Consider the following 20,144-nt stretch of genomic DNA (forward strand, 5'->3'; position numbering starts at 1 on the left):
TAACCATAACTCACTGGCTCAAGTGATCCTCCCACCTCAGCCTCCTGAGGAGCTGGGACTACAGGCGTGCATTACCATGGCGGCTAATTTTTGTATTTCTTTTTTTTTTTTTTTTTTTTTTTGGAGACGGAGTCTCGCTCTGTCGCCCAGGTTGGAGTGCAGTGGCCGGATCTCAGCTCACTGCAAGCTCCGCCTCACGGGTTTACGCCATTCTCCTGCCTCAGCCTCCCAAGTAGCTGGGACTACAGGCGCCCGCCACCTCGCCCGGCTAGTTTTTTGTATTTTTTAGTAGAGACGGGGTTTCACCGTGTTAGCCAGGATGGTCTCCATCTCCTGACCTCGTGGTGATCCGCCCGTCTCGGCCTCCCAAAGTGCTGGGATTACAGGCGTGAGCCAACGCGCCCGGCCATAATTTTTGTATTTCTTATAGAGATGGGGTTTCACCATGTTGCCCAGGCTGGTCTGAATCTCCTGGGCTCAAGCAATCCTCCCGCCTTGGGCTCCCGAAGTGCTGAGATTTACAGGCGTGAGCCACCGTGCCCGGCCCTAGATGGACCTTTTAATCTGATATTCTGCTGGGAAAATACGTGGTATATATTTAGCCAATTCACAATTTTTAGACATTTAGAATCTTCCAGATTTCACCTTGCACACACACTGTGGCAGAACATGCCTGAAGTCCTGCTTAACTCCACGAACTGGGATTCCGGCCTTCTGCTTGGCCCCCGCCCCAGAGCTCATTTACCATGTGCAGAATGAGGATCCAGGCCGAGTGCAGGACATCGGATGTGACCACCTGCAGGAGTGGGAAAGCCCTGTGAACAGAGGCCTCAGGCAGAGGCCCTGGAGGATGGCACCCTCCAATCCAGAGAGAGACCCCAACACAAATTTACTCAGGTACCCAAGGGACAAAAGGCAAGGTCAAACCAATGGCCACAGGCAGGCAAGGGGTAGCCCTGGTCCCTCCTGGATAAGGCAGCCCAGGGCCCTCCACCTGGGCCACCTTCTTGCTGCCTGGTTTGTTGCTGCTGTTGTTGGCTGTTTTGCGACAGGGTCTCACTCTGTCACCCAGTCTGGAGTGCAGTGGTATGATCCCAGCTCACTGTAGCCTCGGTCTCTTAGGCTAAAGTGAGCCTCCCACCTCAGCCTCTTAACTAGCTGGGACTACAGGTGTGTACTGCCACGCCTGTCTACCTCTTATTTATTTATTTATTTTTTTGAGATGCAGTCTTGCTCTGTCGCCCAGGCTGGAATGCAGTGGCATGATCTCGGCTCTCTGCAACCTCTGCCTCCCGGGTTCAAGCGATTCTCCTGCCTCAGCCTCCCAAGTAGCTGGGATTACAGGCGTGAGCAGCCAGGCCCGGCTAATTTTTTTATTTTTATTAGAGAGGGGGTTTCACCACATTGGTCAGGCTGGTCTTCAACTCCTGACCTCAGGTGATCCGCCCACCTCGGCCTCCCAAAGTGCTGGGATTACAGGCATGAGCCACCGCGCCCGGCCTCTGCTGTCTGTTTTGAAGGGGAGGTCATAGGCGACAACAACTGGGGCCTGGCTGGGTGACTCTGGGGAGTCAGCTCCATAGCAACTACAGTGGTCCCCACCCCTGCTGGTGCCATCTCCCTCTGCAGAGCATGTCCAAGCCTATGCCTACCCTCACTCTGCACACAAAGGTGCTATGCAGATAAGGTGACCAGGTGAAGTGGCTGGTTGCACAGGAGACACGGGACCAGTGGGATGCTGACTCACATGCTCTGCCCAAAGCAAGCAGTCACATCTCAGTTCCAGTGAACAGTTAGTTGCCATGTGGGGATGACAGCCCAGACTAGCAAGACCTTTGAATGTTTCAAGAGAAGCCAGAAAGCCTCACTTTGAGATATTGGCTCCAACTCTCTAAAAACACTGCAAAAGCTGGCCCTGCCTTCTGCCCTCACTTGGACGACAAGGCAAAGATGAGTCCACCCAATTTACAGAAACAAAAACTGAGGCCAATGCGGAGGCCAATGCTGAATTAGCCAGGGCAATGGAGCCAGAGGAGCTGGGGATCTCAGAAATGACCTGGTTCCAGCAGGGACACGGACCAGGGAGGTGGCCCTGGTGAGCACTCACAGTGAAGCCTGCCCGGGCACTCAGGTGTTCAGCAGCCACCAGCAGGGCGTTGAGGGTGGCTCCTCCGCTGCCCACACGCTTCTCTGGGTCCTCCACGGCCAGTAACAGCGTCCCAGCAGGGATCTGCTCCCGCTTCTGCCGCACTTCCAGTTCTAGGGTCAGAAGTGACACTGGGACCTGACCCCCAGCTCTCTGCCCTGGCCCAAAGCACCTGAGCAAGGCTATTGATCATCAGTGTTTGATCTTCCTTGACTTAGCTTTCCATATAGAAGGCCATTAGATCTTCACCCAACTCAGTGAGAGAAGTCCTATTACTCCCATCTTACAGATGAGAAAACCGAGACACAAGGAATGACATGCCATGTATGCTGTCACATGGCTAGGGAGAAGTGCGATCTGGGTTTGAACCCAGGTCGGCCTGGCACCTGGTGTTGGAGGGACATAGCCAGGAAGGGGAGGGAGGTTCTCCATTAGGGGCAAGGTGGGAAGGGGGAGTCCCCTACCTCTCTGAAAGACCTGGACACTGTCCTTGTACTGGCAGGTCAGGATGACGACCGTCCAATCAACTCCCTTTGGCTGCTCCATTCTGGCCAAGCAGAGGGGCTTCCTGAGACGGCAATATGAGTAGATATGACTATTTGTTAAACTGTCATAACTAAAATTAATTATTTTTGTATACAATCTATGATTTTAACATGTGTATAGATTCGTGTTGGTATCACCACTATCTACACTCAGACAAACTTCCTCGTGCAACCTCTCCTCCCCGCCTAACCCGTGACAACCACTGATCTGCTCTCTAAAGCTACAGTTTCATCGACTTAAAAAATGTCGGCCGGGGCCAGGCACGGTGGCGCACGCCTCTAATCCCAGCACTTTGGGAGGCCGAGGCGGGCAGATCACGAGGTTAGGAGATCGAGACCATCCTGGCTAACATGGTGAAATCCCCGTCTCTACTAAAAGTACAAAAAATTAGCCGGGCATGGTGGCAACTGCCCGTAGTCCCGGCTACTCGGGAGGCTGAGGCAAAAGAATGACGTGAATCCAGGAGGCGGGGCTTTCAGTGAGCCAAGATCGCGCCACTCCACTCCATCCAGCCTGGGCAACAGTGCATGACTCTGTCTCAAAGAAAAAAAAAAAAAATGTCAGCCGGGCGCAGAGGCTCATGCCTGCAATCCTAGCACTTTGGGAGGCTGAGGCGGGCAGATCACCTGAGGTCAGGAGTTCGAGACCAGCCTGGCCAACATGGCAAAACCTCTTCTCTACTAAAAATACAAAAATTAGCCAGGTGTGATGGCGTGTGCCTGTAGTCCCAGCTACTCAGGAAGCTAAGGTGGGAGGACTGCTCGAGCCTGGAAGATTATGGCTGCAGTGGGCTATGATTGTACCACTGCACTCCGGCCTGGGTCACAGAACAAGACCCTATCTCTAATTAATTAACCAAAATAAAATAAAGGCCAGGACAGGTGCAGTGGCTCACGTCTATAATCCCAGCACTTTGGAAGACCAAGGTGGGAGGATTGCTTGAGCCCAGGAGGTTAAGGCTGCAGTGAGCCATGATCATTCCACTGCACTCCAGCCTGGTTGACAGAGCAAGACCTCAAAAAAAAGAGTCAAATAAAATGGAATATAATCTTTTGAGATTATCTTCTTTCATCCAACATGATGCCTCTGAGACGTATCCAAGTCATTGCGCATATCCGTGGCCCAAGCCTTTTATCGGAGGAGCAGTGTTCCCTCGCACAGACGGGCCGCATCTGTTTCTCCATTTACCCACTGAAGAGCATCTGGGCTGTCTCCAGTTTTTGGCAGATATGAATAGTCCTGCTATGAACCTCTGGAGACAGGTTTGTGTGAACAGAAGATCTCATCTCTCTAGGTGGACACCAAGGCGGATGACTGGGTGACACGATCAGCATGTCTGCTGACATTACAAAATGTGGATGGGTGCCATTTCCCCAGGGAGCGTGCCCAGGAAGGAGGAAGGGAGGACAGCAGGATAGGGTAAGAGTTGGGGCCACCCAGAGCAAGGGGGAAAGGAGGTTGAGAGCAAATGCCTAACCCCACCCCTCAGGCTCCTCAAGCTGATGGGGGTTCCCTGGAGAGGGGGGCAGCTGTGGGGAGCACATATGCACACAGAGCTGCAGGAGTGGGCACTCCGGGACCTCCCTTCCCAGGGGTCTCATCCAGCCCGGCAGGGGCTACAGCCGTACCCGCCCGCCATCTTCCTCCAGGGAACTCTCAGCAAGTAGGGGCAAAGCAAGGCCAAAGATTTGGCTTCACCCCTACCCCTGTCTCCCCCAACCTGCCAGCACTCCTGCCAGATGGAAAACCAATCTGACTCCTGAGCCCCTGGCCTCCCTGAGACCAATGAGTCCCCAGGAGTACCTGCACATTCACCTCTGGCAGGGCGCCCACTGCTGTCCCACAAAGCAGCACCCCCACTTCCTCCCTCCAGCCCTCAAAGCTCAGCACGCGAAAAGACCACGCAAGTAAGCTGCTCACCACCGGCTGAGCTGCGCCCTGAGCACGCGTCTGGTGGTCAGCCCACATCCCAGCCAAAGTGACAGGAAACCTGAAGCTCAGTCCAGGCTCTTCTTGTGCCAGGCTCTGCTGCCACCAGAAGAGAAAAGGCTGACAGGACACTACCACTCAGCAACACCCACACCTTCAGGAAAAGCCTCTGTCAGTAACAGAAATTGCTCCATTCCCTACTCAGCCCACAAGAGAAAACCAGAGGGGAAATTCCAGCTAGAAATCCCAGCCAGGCACTTGAGGGTGAAGGCTTCTCCCAGGACACCCACCAAGCTCTCCCTCCAACGTTGCCACCAATTCACCATATGGCTGTAGGCACCTCTAACCCTCAGGTCAGCTGCAGCAGGGAGTTTAACTAACAGATGCCCCCAGCTGCTACGATCTGAATCTCCCACCTTGTTTACATGGAGGCCACGCTTCCAACCAACCTTCTCAAAACCAATGACTGAGCACAGCTGGCACACTGAAATAGACCTATTCCTGTGAGATTCCAGACTCCTCTGGCAGGCAGCGTAGAACTGCACTGTCTTAGAACTGCACTGCCACCCGGGCGTGGTGGCTCACACCTGTAATCCCAGCACTTTGGGAGGCCAAAGTGCACAGATCACGAGGTCAGGAGTTCCAGACCAGCCTGGCCAATATGATGAAACTCCATCTCTACCAAAAATACAAAAATTAGCCAGGTGTGATGGCACTTGCCTGTAGTCCCAGCTACTCGGGAGGCTGAGTCAGGATAATCACTTGAACCCAGGAGGCAGAGGTTGCAGTGAGCTGAGATTGCACCACGGCACTCCAGCCTGGGTGACAGAGCGAGATTCCATCTCCAAAAAAAAAAAAAAAAAGAGGCCGGATGCAGTGGCTCACATCTGTAATTCCAGCACTTTGGGAGACTGAGGCAGGCGGATTGCCTGAGGTCAGGAGTTTGAGATCAGCCTGGCCAACATGGCGAAACTTCATCCCTACTAAAAATACAAAAATTAGCGAGGTGTGGTGGCGGGCGCCTGTAATTCCAGCTACTTGGGAGGCTGAGACAGGAGAATCACTTCAATCAGGGAGACAGAGGTTGCAGTGAGCCGAGACCATACCATTGCACTGCAACCTGAGCAAGAAGAGCAAAAATCTATCTTGAAAAAAAGAAAAGATGAAGAAATTGCTGGGTGTGGTGGCTCATGCCTATAATTCCAGCATTCTGGGAGGCCAAGAGGCCAAGTCAGGAGGATCACTTGAGCCCAAGAGTTAGAAATCAGCCTGGGCGGCCGGGCGCGGTGGCTCAAGCCTGTAATCCCAGCACTTTGGGAGGCTGAGACGGGCGGATCACAAGGTCAGGAGATCAAGACCATCCTGGCTAACACGGTGAAACCCCGTCTCTACTAAAAATACAAAAAAATTAGCCGGGCGTGGTAGCGGGCGCCTGTAGTCCCAGCTACTCGGGAGGCTGAGGCAGGAGAATGGCGTGAACCCAGGAGGCAGAGCTTGTAGTGAGCCTAGATCGCGCCACTGCACTCCAGCCTGGGCGACAGAGCAAAGACTCTGTCTCAAAAAAAAAAAAAAAAAAAAAAGAAATCAGCCTGGGCAACATACGGAGACCTTGACTCTACAAAAAAAAAAAAAAAAAAAAAAAAAAAAACACGAAGAAATGAAGCACAGAGAGATGAAATAACTTGCCAAAGCTAGCAAGTAGCAGAGCCAAGTTTGATACTAAACCTTTTTTCCAGAGTATCCATTTTATTCCTTTTCTTTTTGAGCTGGATCTTACTGTATCCCCCAGGCTGGAGTGCAGTGGTACAATCTCAGCTCACTATAATCTCCACCTCCTGGGTTCAAGCAATTCTCCTGCCTCAGCCTCTGGAGTAGCTGGGATTACAGGCACTTGCCAACACGCCTGACTAATTTTTGTATTTTTAGTAAAGATGGGGTTTCACCATGTTGGCCAGGCTGGTCTCAAACTTTTGACCTCAGGTGATCCACCTGCCTCGGCTTTCCAAAGTGCTGGGATTACAGGCATTAGCCACCATGCCCAGCCTCTTTTTATATTGCCTTTTTTACTTTTTTTTTTTTTTTTTTCTAAAGACAGGGTCTCAGTCTGTCACCCAGACTGGAGTGTAATGGTGCAATCATAGCTCACTGCAGCCTCAACCTCCCAGGCCCAAGCAATCCTGCTACCTCAGCCTCCTGTATAGCTGGGATGCCACCATGCCTAGCTAGTATTTTCATTATTTGTTTTCTTTTTAAGAGATCGGGTCTTGCCATGTTGCCCAAGCTGGTCTCAAACTCCTGGACTCAAGCAATCCTCCTGCCTCAGCCTTTTTTTAAAATTAATTAATTTTTAAATTCATGCTTCCCAGGCTACTACAGGGTCCACTTGCTCAACCACTACAATAAACCTACTTTGTAGAGCTGAAGTACAAAAGGAGTAAATATATGTAAAGAGCTCAGTATGTATTATCTGTTGTAATTATGACAAAGCCTAAACAAATACAAGGGAGGGATGATTTACTAATAATAGCCACTAGGAGGTCAGGCACAGTGGCTTACGCCTGTAATCCCATCACTTTGGGAGGCCAAGGCAGGCAGATCACTTGAAGTCAGAAGTTCAAGAGCAGCCTGGCCAACATGGTAAACCCTGTCTCTACTAAAAATATAAAAATTGGCCAGGCATGGTGGCAGGTACCTATAATCCCAGTTACTCAGGAGGCTGAGGCAGGAGCATCCTTTGCACCGGGGAGGTGGAGGTTGCAGTGAGCCAAGATCATGCCACTGCACTCCAGCCTGGGTGACACAGCGAGATTCTGTCTAAAAAAAAATTTAAATTAAAATTAATAGGCTGGGCACGGTGGCTCATGCCTGTAATCCCAGCACTTTGGGAGGCTGAGGCAGGTGGATCGCCTGAGGTCAGGAGTTTGAGACCAGCCTGGCCAACATGGTGAAACCCCATCTCTACCAAAAATTCAAAAGTTAGCCAGGCACGGTGGTGGGCACCTGTAATCCCAGCTACTCAGGAGGCTGAGGCAGGAGAATCGCTTGAACCTGGGAAGCAGTGGTTGCAGTGAGCCGAGATCATTCCACTGCACTCTAGCCTGGGTGACAGAGTGAGACTTTGCCTCAGAAAGGAAAGGAAAAGGAAAAGGAAAAGGAAAGGAAGAAGGAAGGAAAGAAGGGAGGGAGGGAGGGAGGGAGGGAAGGAAGGAAAGAAGGAAGGAAGGAAGGAAAGAAGGAAGGAAGGAAGGAAGGAAGGAAGGAAGGAAGGAAGGAAGGAAGGAAGGAAGGAAGGAAGGAAGGAAGGAAGGAAGGAAGGAAGGAAGGAAAGAAGGAAAGAAAAGCCACTAGGACTGAGCACTCTGGACCACAGTTAAGGTGCTGTGATTTTTTGTATCCTGACAACACCCTTAGACCCTGCAAGATAAATATTATCTCCTATTATCTCCACTTCACAGAGGCCAGGAATAGTCAAAGTTGCAACATATCTGGGTCTTTTGGATTCTTATTCAGCTGATGCTGATAATGTTATCTGGTTCCAAGCAAAGGCACTGAAAGACAGCAAGAGGCCAGGCACGGTGGCTCACACCTGTAATTCCAGCACTTTGAGAGGCAAAGACAGGTGGATTGCTTGAGCCCAGGAGTTTGAGACCAGCCTGAGCAACATGGCAAAACCCCATCCCTACCAAAAACACACACACACACACACACACACAAATTAGCCGGGCATAGTGACTGTGCTATAGTCCGAGCTACTCAGGAGGCTGAGGTGGGAGCACTTCAGCCCTGGGGACAGAGATTGCAGTAAGCTGGCACCACTGCATTCTACCCTAGGTAACAGAGCCAGACCCTGTCTGGAAAAAAAAAAAAAAAAAAAGACAGCAAGAAAGAAATCCTTGAAATGGCAGGCTGTGGTGGTTCACGTCTGGAATCCCAGCACTTTAGGAGGCCAAAGTGGACAGTTGAGGTCAGGGGTTCAAGGCCAGCCTGGCCAACATGGCAAAACCCCATCTCTGTTAAAAGTACAAAAATTAGCTGGGTGTAGTGATGTGCACTTGTAGTCTCAGCTACCCAGGAGGCTGAGGCAGGAGAATCACTTGAACCCAGGAGGCGGAGGCTGCAGTTAGCCAGGATCGTGCCACTGCACTCTAGGCTGGGCAACAGAGTGACTCTGACTCAAGAAAAAAAAAAAGAAATGCCCCAAAGAGAGTCCAATGGCCCAGAAGGTCTGAGCCTAGTCTTCATCTCAGCATAGTGCTGGAGAGACATGGGCAGGTGACAGGTCATGGTCAGAGTGGGGAGACAGGGGCAGAGGAACAGTCCTGGGTTGAGTATCAGTCCCAAAAGGCTCTGTCCCCATCTCTACTCCTTCCTGTAGCATCCTTGGCAAGTTACTTAACCTTTTTTTCTTTCTTTTTTTAAGATGGAATCTCGCTCTGTTGCCTTTTTTTCTTTCTTTTTTTAAGATGGAATCTCGCTCTGTTGCCCAGGCTGGAGTGCAGTGGCGCGATCCTGGCTCACTGCAACCTCCACCTCCCAGGTTCAAGCGATTCTCCTGCCTCAGCCTCCCGAGTAACTGGAACCACAGGCGCCCACCACCATGCCTGGAGAATTTTTAGTAGAGATGGGATTTCACCATGCTGGCCAGGCTGGTCTCGAACTCCTGACCTTGGGATCCGCCCGCCTCGGCCTCCCAAAGTGCTGGGATTACAGGCATGAGCCACTGCGCCCAGCAGTTACTTAACCTCTCTAAGCCTCAGTTTCCTAATCTGAAATTTAAGGCCAAAGACCTCAACTTCCCATGACTGTTTTCAACATGAAATACAATGTAAAGTATGTGGCACACACCAGTGGCTCAATGAATGATAGATCTTTCCAGCCAGGCAAGGAAGCAGGAGAGTTTAACCTGTCCCTGAAGGAGGAAGGACTGGAAGCTCTCAAACATTCTCTGAGTTAAAGATTGCCCTGAAGAAGAAAAAAATCAGGGAAGGCCTGGGGAATCAAGCATGGCTGAGGGGCATCCCCTGAGAGATTAACACAAAAGGTAAAATGATACAGGTAGCTAATACATATGGAGTGCTTTTTTCAGGCACTATGGCAAAGGCACAACAGTGTCACTTCATACGACCTACCCATCAGTCCTAAGAATTGGCTCTTATCTCACTGAAGCTCTAGACAAGAAAACTGTAGTTTTTTTTGTTGTTGTTTTGTTTTGTTTTTTGAGACGGAGTCTCGCTCTGTCGCCCAGGCTGGAGTGCAGTGGCCGGATCTCAGCTCACTGCAAGCTCCGCCTCCCGGGTTCATGCCATTCTCCTGCCTCAGCCTCCCGAGTAGCTGGGACTACAGGCGCCCGCCACCTCGCTCAGCTAGTTTTTTGTATTTTTTTAGTAGAGACGAGGTTTCACCGTGTTAGCCAGGATGGTCTCGATCTCCTGACCTCGTGATCCGCCCGTCTCGGCCTCCCAAAGTGCTGGGATTACAGGCTTGAGCCACCGCGCCCGGCCGAAAAACTGTAGTTTAAAAAGCAGAAACGCCTGGCGCCGTGGCTCACGCCTGTAATCCCAGCACTTTGGGAGGCCGAGGCGGGTGGATCAAGAGGTCAGGAGATTGAGACCATCCTGGCTAACACGGTGAAACCCCGCCTCCACTAAAATTGTAAAAAAAAATTAGCCGGGCGTGGTGGCGGGCACCTGTAGTCCCAGCTACTTGGGAGGCGGAGGCAGGAGAATGGCGTGAACCCGGGAGGCAGAGCTTGCAGTGAGCCGAGATCACGCCCCTGCACTCCAGCCTGGGCCACTGAGCGAGACTCGTCTCAAAGAAAAAAAAAAAGCAGAAACATAGCCATTAGGTTGGCGCAAAAGTAATTTTGCCTTTTGCCATTCCTTTAATAGTACAGGCAGGCTAGGTTTCTGTTTTGTTTTGTTTTGTTTTGTTTTTGAGAAACAGGGTCCAGCTCTGTCACCAGAGGGTGGAATGCAGCGGTGTGATCACAGCTCACTGTAGCCTCAAACTCCTAGGCTCCAGCGATCCTCCAATCCCAGCCTCCCAAGTAGCTGGGACTATGCATGAGTCCTGCTAGTTTTTATTTTTTGTTGAGATAGGGTCTTGCTTTGTTGCCCAGGCTGACCTACAACTCCCGGACTCAAGTAATCCTCCCGCCTTGACCTTCCAAAGGTCGGGATTATAGGTGTGAGCCACCATGCCTAGCTTGTTTTTCGTTTTTTGTTTTTTTGGGTTTTTTTGAGAGACTCTCACTCTGTCACCAGGCTGGAGTGCAATGGCGTGATCTGGGCTCACTGCAATCTCCACCTCCTAGGTTCAAGCGATTCTCCTGCCTCAGCCTCCCAAGTAGCTGGGATTACAGACGTGCACCAACACGCCCAGCTAATTTTTGAATTATTAGTACAGACGGGGTTTTACCATGTTGGCCAGGATGGTCTCAAACTCCTGACCACAGGTGATCTACCAGCTTCGGCCTCCCAAAGTGCTGGGATTACAGGCGTGAGCCACCTCACCCGGTTTTTTGTTTTGTTTTGTTTTGTTCTTAATTAATAGTTTGCTGGAGTTACACAATCTCAAGAGGTACTGAGAAAGTGTGCCCTAAGGCCCTAAGGTTCGTTTTTTGTTTGTTTGTTTGTTTGTTTGAGACATAGTCTCGCTCTGTCGCCCAGGTTGGAGTGCAGTGGCGTGATCTTGGCTCACTGCAACCTCCACCTACTGAGGTTAAGAGATTCTCCTGCCTCAGCCTCCCAAGTAGCTGGGATTACAGGCATGAGCCTTGGCGCCCGGCCTCTACCCACTTTCAATAGAGCCTCATCTGCTGAGATCAAGTTGAAATATTTTTAGTGTCCTCACCTCCTCCACGCTGTCCAAGACTGGCATAGGGCTGGGGAGCCAGAGATAGAATAAAGTACTAAGAACTCTTCATATGAACCTTTTGAAGATAGGTGGGTCAGGGACTGCACATTTTATAACTTTAAAGAGGAAAAAAATGCTCACGGAGGACTCTGATTTGCTGCCTTCTGAAATAACAAACCGAAAGAAGTTAAATGGGAGTAAAATCGTGTTGTAAATTACCCAACAGCGTATCATTGAGATTCGTGCATAATACTGAGCCCTGACCGGGTAAACTGAGACAGGAGAAGCGGCCTCAAAGTAAAATCAGAGCAGCGCCGGCATCCAGAGTCCCACCTGCCTCAGGGTGAGGATCCTCTGAGGTCCGCATCCCTCCCGGTCCCAGCCGCCCGCAGGTCCCGCCGCACCAGCCGGGTCCCGGGGCTCCTTGGAAGACCCAGGCCAAGGGGACGCGGGAGCGCAGAAACCCCTGTGGGCTCCCGGGGACACCGCGAAGCTCCCGGGGACTCTTCCCTGTCAGGACCCGGGTGGCCCGCGGCTCGACTCAGTGCTCCCAGTCAGTAAGGGTGCACCGGGAAGCTGCTGGGGAGCACAGGCCCTGCGGGGACCCTCGCGGACTGACGTACCTGCCGCCGCCCGGCGCTCGGCGGAGCGGGCTCTTTAACGCGGGGCTGCGCGACTCTCGCGGCGCACGCTGGGAAATGTAGTTTCACCTCCGCGCCCCGCCTGGCCGGGCCCCCGCCCAGCATAAGACACTCTCGGAGCCACCGGACGGGCCAGCGTGGGTGCCCGGGGCAGCGCTTTCCTGAAGTGCAGCGGGGCTGCGATCCAGAAGGGAGGGGGGAAGAGGGCCGCTCCAGGACCCACGAAACTACAACTCCCAGAGGATCGATGCGCCTTAAAGACACAGGCCCTTTTTCTGGGACTTAGGGATCCGGGTTAACGTGTTGCTTTTTTGTTTGTTTTCTGGTTTGGGTTTGTTTATTTGTTGTTGTTTTTTTTAATCCCTTCTGGACGGCATCAGGAGCTGTCGCTTTCCTCGGGAGAGAAATCCACTGATGAAGGGAAAATAAAAAATCACAATTTGCCCAAGCGGAAGCAGCTGCCATTGGATTTGCAGTTAGAAGGGTTTGCGCTGGTTTCATCACGTGGGTCCTTTGCGAAGAAACTTTCCAACTCCGTAGTGGGGAGAGGATCTGCGGAGCTTTCGGGAAAGTTGTGAATGGTAGCATTGATTGTCATAGATGAAAACTGGAAATACTCTTGAGTGTCTCTCTCTAGGTTACTATGTGAAAGGAAAATAAATCTCAGGACCCCAAAGTCACTAAGCCAAAGGGAAAAGTCAAGCTGGGAACTGCATCAGGCAAACCTACTTCCCATTTTATTCCTAAACAAGATAACTACAAATATATAAAAGCTAGATATGGCCTGGCTCTCACAATTTGCCCACTAGGAAATTCCTTGTGTGCCCCAAAATCTGTACCCTCAAACAGTTATGTGGAATTTCACTCTGACAATGTAAATCGATGACTTATCTTCACAGGTGCTGGACTTTGACAGAACTCAAAGTCATTTCTCTGCTCACGTCAGACAAATGCATATCTCATTGCTTCCTCTGCCCTGTTTATTTTTTCTTATGTAAAGATACAAATTCACTAAGCTAGATGAAAGCATAAGTGACTAGTCCTCTATCCCCCTCTCACATGTGAAAGGCTGATCAAAGGCTCAGAAGAATGCATTTGCCTCTTTCCTACCCATGCCTTTAAAAAATTTCATCTTTCAGGCCAGGCGCGGTGGCTCACACCTGTAATCCCAGCCCTTTGGGAGGCCAAGGCGGGTGGATCACAAGGTCAGGAGTTCGAGACCAGCCTGGCCAATATGGTGAAACCCTGTCTACTAAAAATACAAAAATTAGCTGAGCGTGGTGTCACGTGCCTGTAGTCCCAGCTGCTTGGGAGGCTGAGGCAGAATTGCTTGAACCTGGGAGACAGAGATTGTAGTGAGCTGAGATCGTACCACTGCACTCCAGCCTGAGCAACACAGCAAGGCTCCACCTCAAAAAAAAAAAAATTTCCTCTTTCCCCAATATCTGACCTTTCTCATATTGAAGCCCTCAAAATCATCCTTGGAGAAAGGTACAGACCTGTCTCCCAGGTACACACGTTCTTAACTTTGGCAAAATAAACTGTAAATTGATTGAGACCAGTCTCAGGTGCCTTTCGGTTTACAACTGGAAAACTAGGCACATCCATGCAAGACAGATCTATATGTTCAGTAGGGAGTGATGTTCAGGACCTCATGTTAAGGGAAAAGCGGCAAGTTGTACAGCAACGTGTATGGGAAGCCCCTCAAATCAAAAATAATGTTTATGGATAGACAGTGTGTGGATACACAGGAACAGGGCTGGAAAGGAATGCATGCTAGGGAGAGACTGCTAAGGGTGGGAACAAGTGGGGAGAACTTGAGCTTTGTCTGTATTGTTTGAATTTTTCTTACAAGAATGTACTTTCCAAATCTGTTGTTAATAAGGAGCCTAAGGCTGGGCACAGGGGCTCACACCTGTAATCCCAACACTTTGGGAGGCCAAGGTCGGAGGATGGCTTGAGCTTGGGAGTTCAAGACCAGCCTGGGAAACATAGCAAGACCCTGTCTCTAAAATATACATAAATTAGAGCCGGGTGAGGTGTCTCATGCCTGTAATCCCAGCACTTTGGGAGGCCAAGGCAGGCAGAAAACTCTGGGTCAGGAGTTCAAGATCAGCCTGGCCAATTTTTTTGTTATTGTTGTTTTGACACAGAGTCTCACTCTGTTGCCCAGGCTGGAGTACAGTGGTGCAATCTCGGCTCACTGCAACCTCCACCTCCCGGGTTCAAGCGATTCTCTTGCCTCAGCCTCCCGAGTAGCTGGGATTACAGGTGTGTGCCACCATGCCCAGCTAATTTTTGTATTTTTAGTAGAGACAAGGTTTCGCCATGTTCAGGCTGGTCTTGAACTCCTGACCTCAGGTGATCCACCCGCCTGGGCCTCCCAAAGTGCTAGGATTACAAGCGTGAGCCATTGCGCCCAGCCAGTGGCCAATTTTTAAACATGAAAATTAGTCAGGCGTGGTGGCGGGCGCCTGTAATCCAGTTATTCAGCAAGCTGAGTCAGGAGAGTCATTCGAAGCCAGGAGGCAGAGATTGCAGTGAGCTGAGATCATGTCACTGCACTCCAGCCTGGGTGACAGAGTGAGATTCTGTATCAAAAAATAAAATAAAAAATATATATAAATTTACGAAATAAGGAGGCTGAGAGGCCCTGAGGTCAGTCATAATGGAGATGGACCCGGCTCTAACTCTGTGTAACCATCTATAAAGTGGGTGAATAATAGTATCAAATGTCTGAAATTGTCGTGAGGGTAGGATAAATGCTTGACTCCATAGTAAATGCTCAAAAAGTACTAACCATTATAATTACTGTCATTATTCCCATCTTGCTCCATTAAAGCAGGATGTTTGGTTTGTTCACCATTGTATCCTCAGGCCCTAGAACAGTGCTGAGGACGTGGTAGGTGGTTAAAAACAACTGGTTGGCCGGGTGTGGTGGCTCACACCTGTAATCCCAGCACTTTGGGAGGCAGAGGCAGGAAGACCACCTGAGGTCAGGAGTTTGAGACCAGCCTGGCCAACATGGTGAAATCCCTTCTCTACTAAAAATACAAAAATTAGCCTGGCATGGTGGTGGGCGCCTGTAATCCCAGCTACTCAGGAGGCTGAAGCAGCAGAATCGCTTGAATCTGGGAGGCGGAGGTTGCAGTGAGCTGGGATCGCACCACTGCACTCCAGCTTGGGCAACAGAGTAAGACTTCGTCTCAAAAAAAAAAACAACTGGTTGAATGAATGAAGAGCAACCTCCTGCTCAGCTCCCACCACCCGCCTCCTATTCACACTCTGTGCTTCCCTCAGTCTTCTCCCACTGGAGTCATCCCCTGTCTACACTTGCCCCAGGTATCATCCTCCTTCTCCCACTTCAGTGCCTGCTGTTTCTTCCGTGAACCCAGGAGGCCTCCAGGGAGGTGATGAGCTGCCTCCCACTGCTGCTGTTCTCAGCAATGCAGGTCCCAGGCGCCGCAGTGAAGTGGGAGGCAGGGATGCCTGCAACTGCAGCTTTGGCGGGGACTCAAGAAAAGAGAATGTGCCCCCAAGGAGCTCAGAGGCAAAGGGCTCCACCCTGCCTTCTAAGGCAGTATGGTTGGCAGAGGAGAGGTAGCTTTTTCCAGGCTGCTCTGGCACCTCCCTGCCTGAGAAGCAAAGAAACTCAGGGAACGTTTTTAGTAAAATGAAACCCTCAGTGCAGCAGCAGACACAAAAATCTGTACATGGTTTCACCATCTGGGGTACACAGAGCCATTACACACACACACACACACACACACTCACACACTCTCTGTTACAAAATACAGCACAGTCGGCCGGGCATGGTGGTTCACGCCTGTAATCCCAGCACTATGGGAGTCTGAGGTGGGAGGATCATGAGGTCAAGAGTTCGAGACCAGCCTGGCCGACACAGTGAAACCTGTCTCTACTAAAAATGCAAAAAATTAGTGGAGATGGTGGCAGGCGCCTGTAATCCCAGCTACTCAGGAGGCTGAGGCAGAAGAATTGCTTGAAACCAGGAGGCGGAGGTTGCAGTGAGCAGAGATCATGCCATTGCACTCCAGCCTGGGCAACAAGAGTGAAACTCCGTCTCAAAAAAATAATAATAATACAATAAATAAAATAGAGCAGAGTTGGCTGGGCATGGTGGCTCATGCCTATAATCCCAGCACTTTGGGAGGCCTAGGCGGGCATATCATTTGAGGTCAGGAGTTCGAGACTAGCCTGGCCAACATGGTGAAACTCTGTCTCTACTAAAAATACAAAAATTAGCTGGGCGTGCTGGCGCATGCCTGTAATCCCAGCCCCTCAGGAGGCTGAGGCAGGAGAATCGTTTGAACCCAGGAGGCAGAAAATACAGTGAGCCAAGATCATGCCACTATACTCCTGTCTGGGTGACATGGAGAGACTCCATTTCCAAAAATAAATAAAATAAAAATAAAATAGAGCAGAGTTTAGTGAATAAATCCAAGGATTAAACTTAGACAAACCCGCCCAGCTCCCACCACTTTCTTTTTTTTAATTTTTCTTTCTTCTCTCTTTTGAGGGTCTCACTCTGTTGCCCAGTTTGGAGTGCAGTGGAGCAATCACGGCTCACAGCAGCCTCCAGCACCTTGGCTCAAGTGATCCTCCCGCCTCAGCCTCCCAAGTAGCTGGGACTATAGATGTGTGCCACCACACAGGGTCTTGCTATGTTGCTGAAGCTGGTCTTGAACAGCTGGGTTCAAGCAATCCTCCTGCCTTGGCCTCCCAAAGTGCTGAGATTACAGGCATGAGCCACCACACTCAGCCCTTTAAAAACATTTTTTTTTCCTTATACCATAGAGACTGGGTCTCACTACGTTGCTCAGGCTGGTCCTTTTTTTTTTTTTTTGAGATGGAGTCTCGCTGTGTCTCCCAGGCTGCAGTGCAGTGGCAGAATCTCAGCTGACTGCAACCTCTGCCTCCCGGGTTCAAGTGATTCTCCTGCCTCAGCCTCCTGAGGATTACAGGCGCGCACCACCATGCCTGGCTAATTTTTGTATTTTTAGTAGAGATGGGGTTTCACCATGCTAGCCAGGCTGCTCGAACTCCTGACCTCAGGTGATTTGCCTACTTCAGCCTCCCAAACTTCTAGGATTACAGACATGAGCCACCACTCTTGGCCTCCAGCCTGGTCTTGAACTCCTTGGCTCAAGCGATCCTCCCACCTCGGGATCCAAAAGTGCTGGGATTACTGGTATGAGCCACCACACCTGGCCTCTTATCACTTTCTAACCCTGTGGGCAAGCCACTCAACCTCTTTGAGCCCAGCTTCCTTATCTGTGAGATTAAAATAGAATTTACCAAATCAGGTTGTTGGGAGGGTTTAATGAGCTAATGCACATAAAGGGTTTAGTGCAGTGCTTAGTACAGTGTAGGCATCCAAACTCCTTATTGTTAAACAATCTACTGCCAGAATGTGAGGGTCCAGGTCTGGGAGGGAGGACTTCTTGGAGAAGGTGAAATCTTCAGGCCCCTGATGAGATGTGTGGCTGTTACTGGTAGCAGAAATTCCCTCTGGGTGCCAGGACCGCCCATAGGGATATCTTAGTTTGGGTCCCTAGATGCAGAGCCTGAGACACGAATTCTTGTGTAAGCGATTTCCTAGGGGAGTGGGGAAAGCGGAATAGGGCAGGGAAAGAAGCCAAGTAAAGATGTGAGTTCACCTAAATTTTGCCTCAATCTGATTGAACGGGGAGCTCTGGAGTATAAAATGCAATCCAGGCCCGGTGCGATGGCTCACACCTGTAATCCCAGCACTTTGGGAGGCGGGCGGGTCACCTGAGTGCAGGAGTTCCAGATCAGTCTGGCCAATATGGAGAAACCCTGTCTCTACTAAAAATACAAAAAGTAACCGAGCATGGTGACACGTGCCTGTAATCCCAGCCACGCAGGAGGCTGAGGCAAAAGAATGGCTTGAAACCAGAAGGCGTAGGCTGCGGTGAGCCAAGACAGCGCCACTGCACTCCAACCTGGATGACAGAGCCAGACTCTGTATCCCCTCACCCCCAAATAAAAGCCAGTTCCTTGGCACTGGAGGAAGAAAACTAAAAAAGTAAAAAAAAAAAAAAAAGCCCGGCACAGTGGCTCATGCCTGTAATCCTAGTACTTTGGGAGGTAAAGGAGGGCAGATCACCTGAGGTCAGGAGTTCGAGACCAGCTGACCAACATGGAGAAACCCCATCTTTACTAAAAATACAAAAATTAGCCGGGTGTGGTAGTGGTCACCTGTAATCCCAGCTACTTTTGAGGCTAAGGCAGGAGAATTGCTTGAACCCAGGAGGCGGAGGTTGCAGTGAGTCAAGATTGTGCCACTATCTTCCACCCTGGGGGATAGAGCAAAACTCTGTCTCAAAAAAAAAAAAAAAGAAGAAGGCCAGGCGTGGTGGCTTATGCCTGTAATCCCAGCACTTTGGGAGGCTGAGGCAGGTGGATCACGAAGTCACGAGATCGAGACCATTTTGGCCAACATGGTGAAACCCCATCTCTACTAAAAATACAAAAAGTTACCTGGGCATGGTGGCCCGTGCCTATAATCCCAGCTACTTGGGAGGCTGAGGCAGGGGAATCGCTTGAACCCGGGAGGCAGAAGTTACAGTGAGCTGAGATCTCGCCACTGCCCTCCAGCTTGGTGACAGATCAAGATTCTGTCAAAAAAACAAAACAAAACAAAACAAAAGAAGATGGATGCGGTGGCTCACGCCTGTAATCCCAGCACTTTGGGAGGCGGAGGCAGGAGGATCACGAGGTCAGGAGATCGAGATCATCCTGGCTAACATGGTGAAACCTGGTCTCTACTAAAAATACAAAAATTCAGCCGGGTGTGGTGGCAAGCACCTGTAGTCCCAGCTACTCAGGAGAGCAAGACAAGAGAATCACTTGAACCCGGGAGGCGGAGGTTGCAGTGAGCCAAGATCACACCACTGCACTCCAGCTTCGGCAACAGAGCAAGACTCGGTCTCAAAAAGAAAACAAAAAACACCAGTTCCCTGCTTTAAAATAGTTTATAGTTTATTATCTAATGAAGTGATATAAACAAAAGACACCATGAACCACAGCTTCCTTAATTCCATTCATTTGATTTCATTTCAATTTGATTGGTTTTTGCATGTGTATTTTTTTTCTACATTTTTTTTTTTTTTTTTTTTTTTTTTTACAGACCGGATCCGGCCCTGTAGCCCAGGCTGGAGTGCAGTGGCACAATCATAGCCCAGTCTAACCTCAAATTCCTGGGCTCCAGGGATTCTGCTGCCTCAGCCTCTCAACTCGATAGGACTATAAGCTCTTGCCACCCTGCCCAACTAAATTTTATTTATTTTATTTTATTTATTTATTTAAAAAAATTTTTTTTGACAGAGTCTTACTCTGTCACCCAGACTGCAGTCCAGTGGCACGATCTCAGCTCACTGCAACCTCTGCCACCTGAGTTCAAGCGATTCTCCTGCCTCAGCCTCCTGAGTACCTGGGAGTACCTGCACCTGGCTAATTTTTGTTTTTGTTTTTGTTTTTTTGAGATGGAGTCTCGCTCTGTTACCCAGGCTGGAGTGCAGTGGCGCCATCTTGGCTCACTGCAAGCTCCACCTCCCGGGTTCACACAATTCTCCTACCTTAACCTCCCAAGTAGCTGGGACTACAGGTGCCCACCACCACACCCAGCTAATTTTTTGTATTTTGTTTAGTGATCCACCGCGCCCAGCCTAATTTTTATATATATATATATATATTTTTTTTTTTTTTTTTTTTTTTTTGAGACGGAGTCTCGCTCTGTCGCCCAGGCGGGAGTGCAGTGGCGGGATCTCAGCTCACTGCAAGCTCCGCCTCCCGGGCTTACGCCATTCTCCTGCCTCAGCCTCCCGGGTAGCTGGGACTACAGGCGCCCGCCACCTCGCCCGGCTAGTTTTTTGTATTTTTTAGTAGAGACGGGGTTTCACCGTGCTAGCCAGGATGGTCTCGATCTCCTGACCTCGTGATCCGCCCGTCTCGGCCTCCCAAAGTGCTGGGATTACAGGCTTGAG

At 50.3% G+C, this 20,144-nt stretch overlaps 1 protein-coding gene across 2 annotated transcripts in view; it reads right to left on the bottom strand.

Moving 5' to 3' along the window:
• FUK (fucokinase) overlaps positions 1-12,308 on the bottom strand; it is a 28,255-nt gene extending 15,947 nt beyond the window's left edge. Inside the window, exons 1-4 of one of the 2 annotated variants that reach the window (XM_025369484.1) lie at positions 12,100-12,308; positions 2,611-2,714; positions 2,108-2,259; positions 746-796 (exon numbers count right to left, since the gene is read on the bottom strand). In XM_025369484.1, coding sequence (XP_025225269.1) covers positions 746-796; positions 2,108-2,259; positions 2,611-2,692 — 285 coding nt within the window. In that variant the 5' untranslated portion in view covers positions 2,693-2,714; positions 12,100-12,308. Of the gene's footprint in view, positions 1-745; positions 797-2,107; positions 2,260-2,610; positions 2,715-11,809 lie in introns of both variants that reach the window. The other variant, XM_025369485.1, reaches the window with a different exon arrangement.
• Positions 12,309-20,144: the final 7,836 nt, after the last annotated feature.

The sequence above is a fragment of the Theropithecus gelada genome, chromosome 20, assembly GCF_003255815.1.
Source record: "Theropithecus gelada isolate Dixy chromosome 20, Tgel_1.0, whole genome shotgun sequence".
NCBI lineage: Eukaryota > Metazoa > Chordata > Mammalia > Primates > Cercopithecidae > Theropithecus > Theropithecus gelada.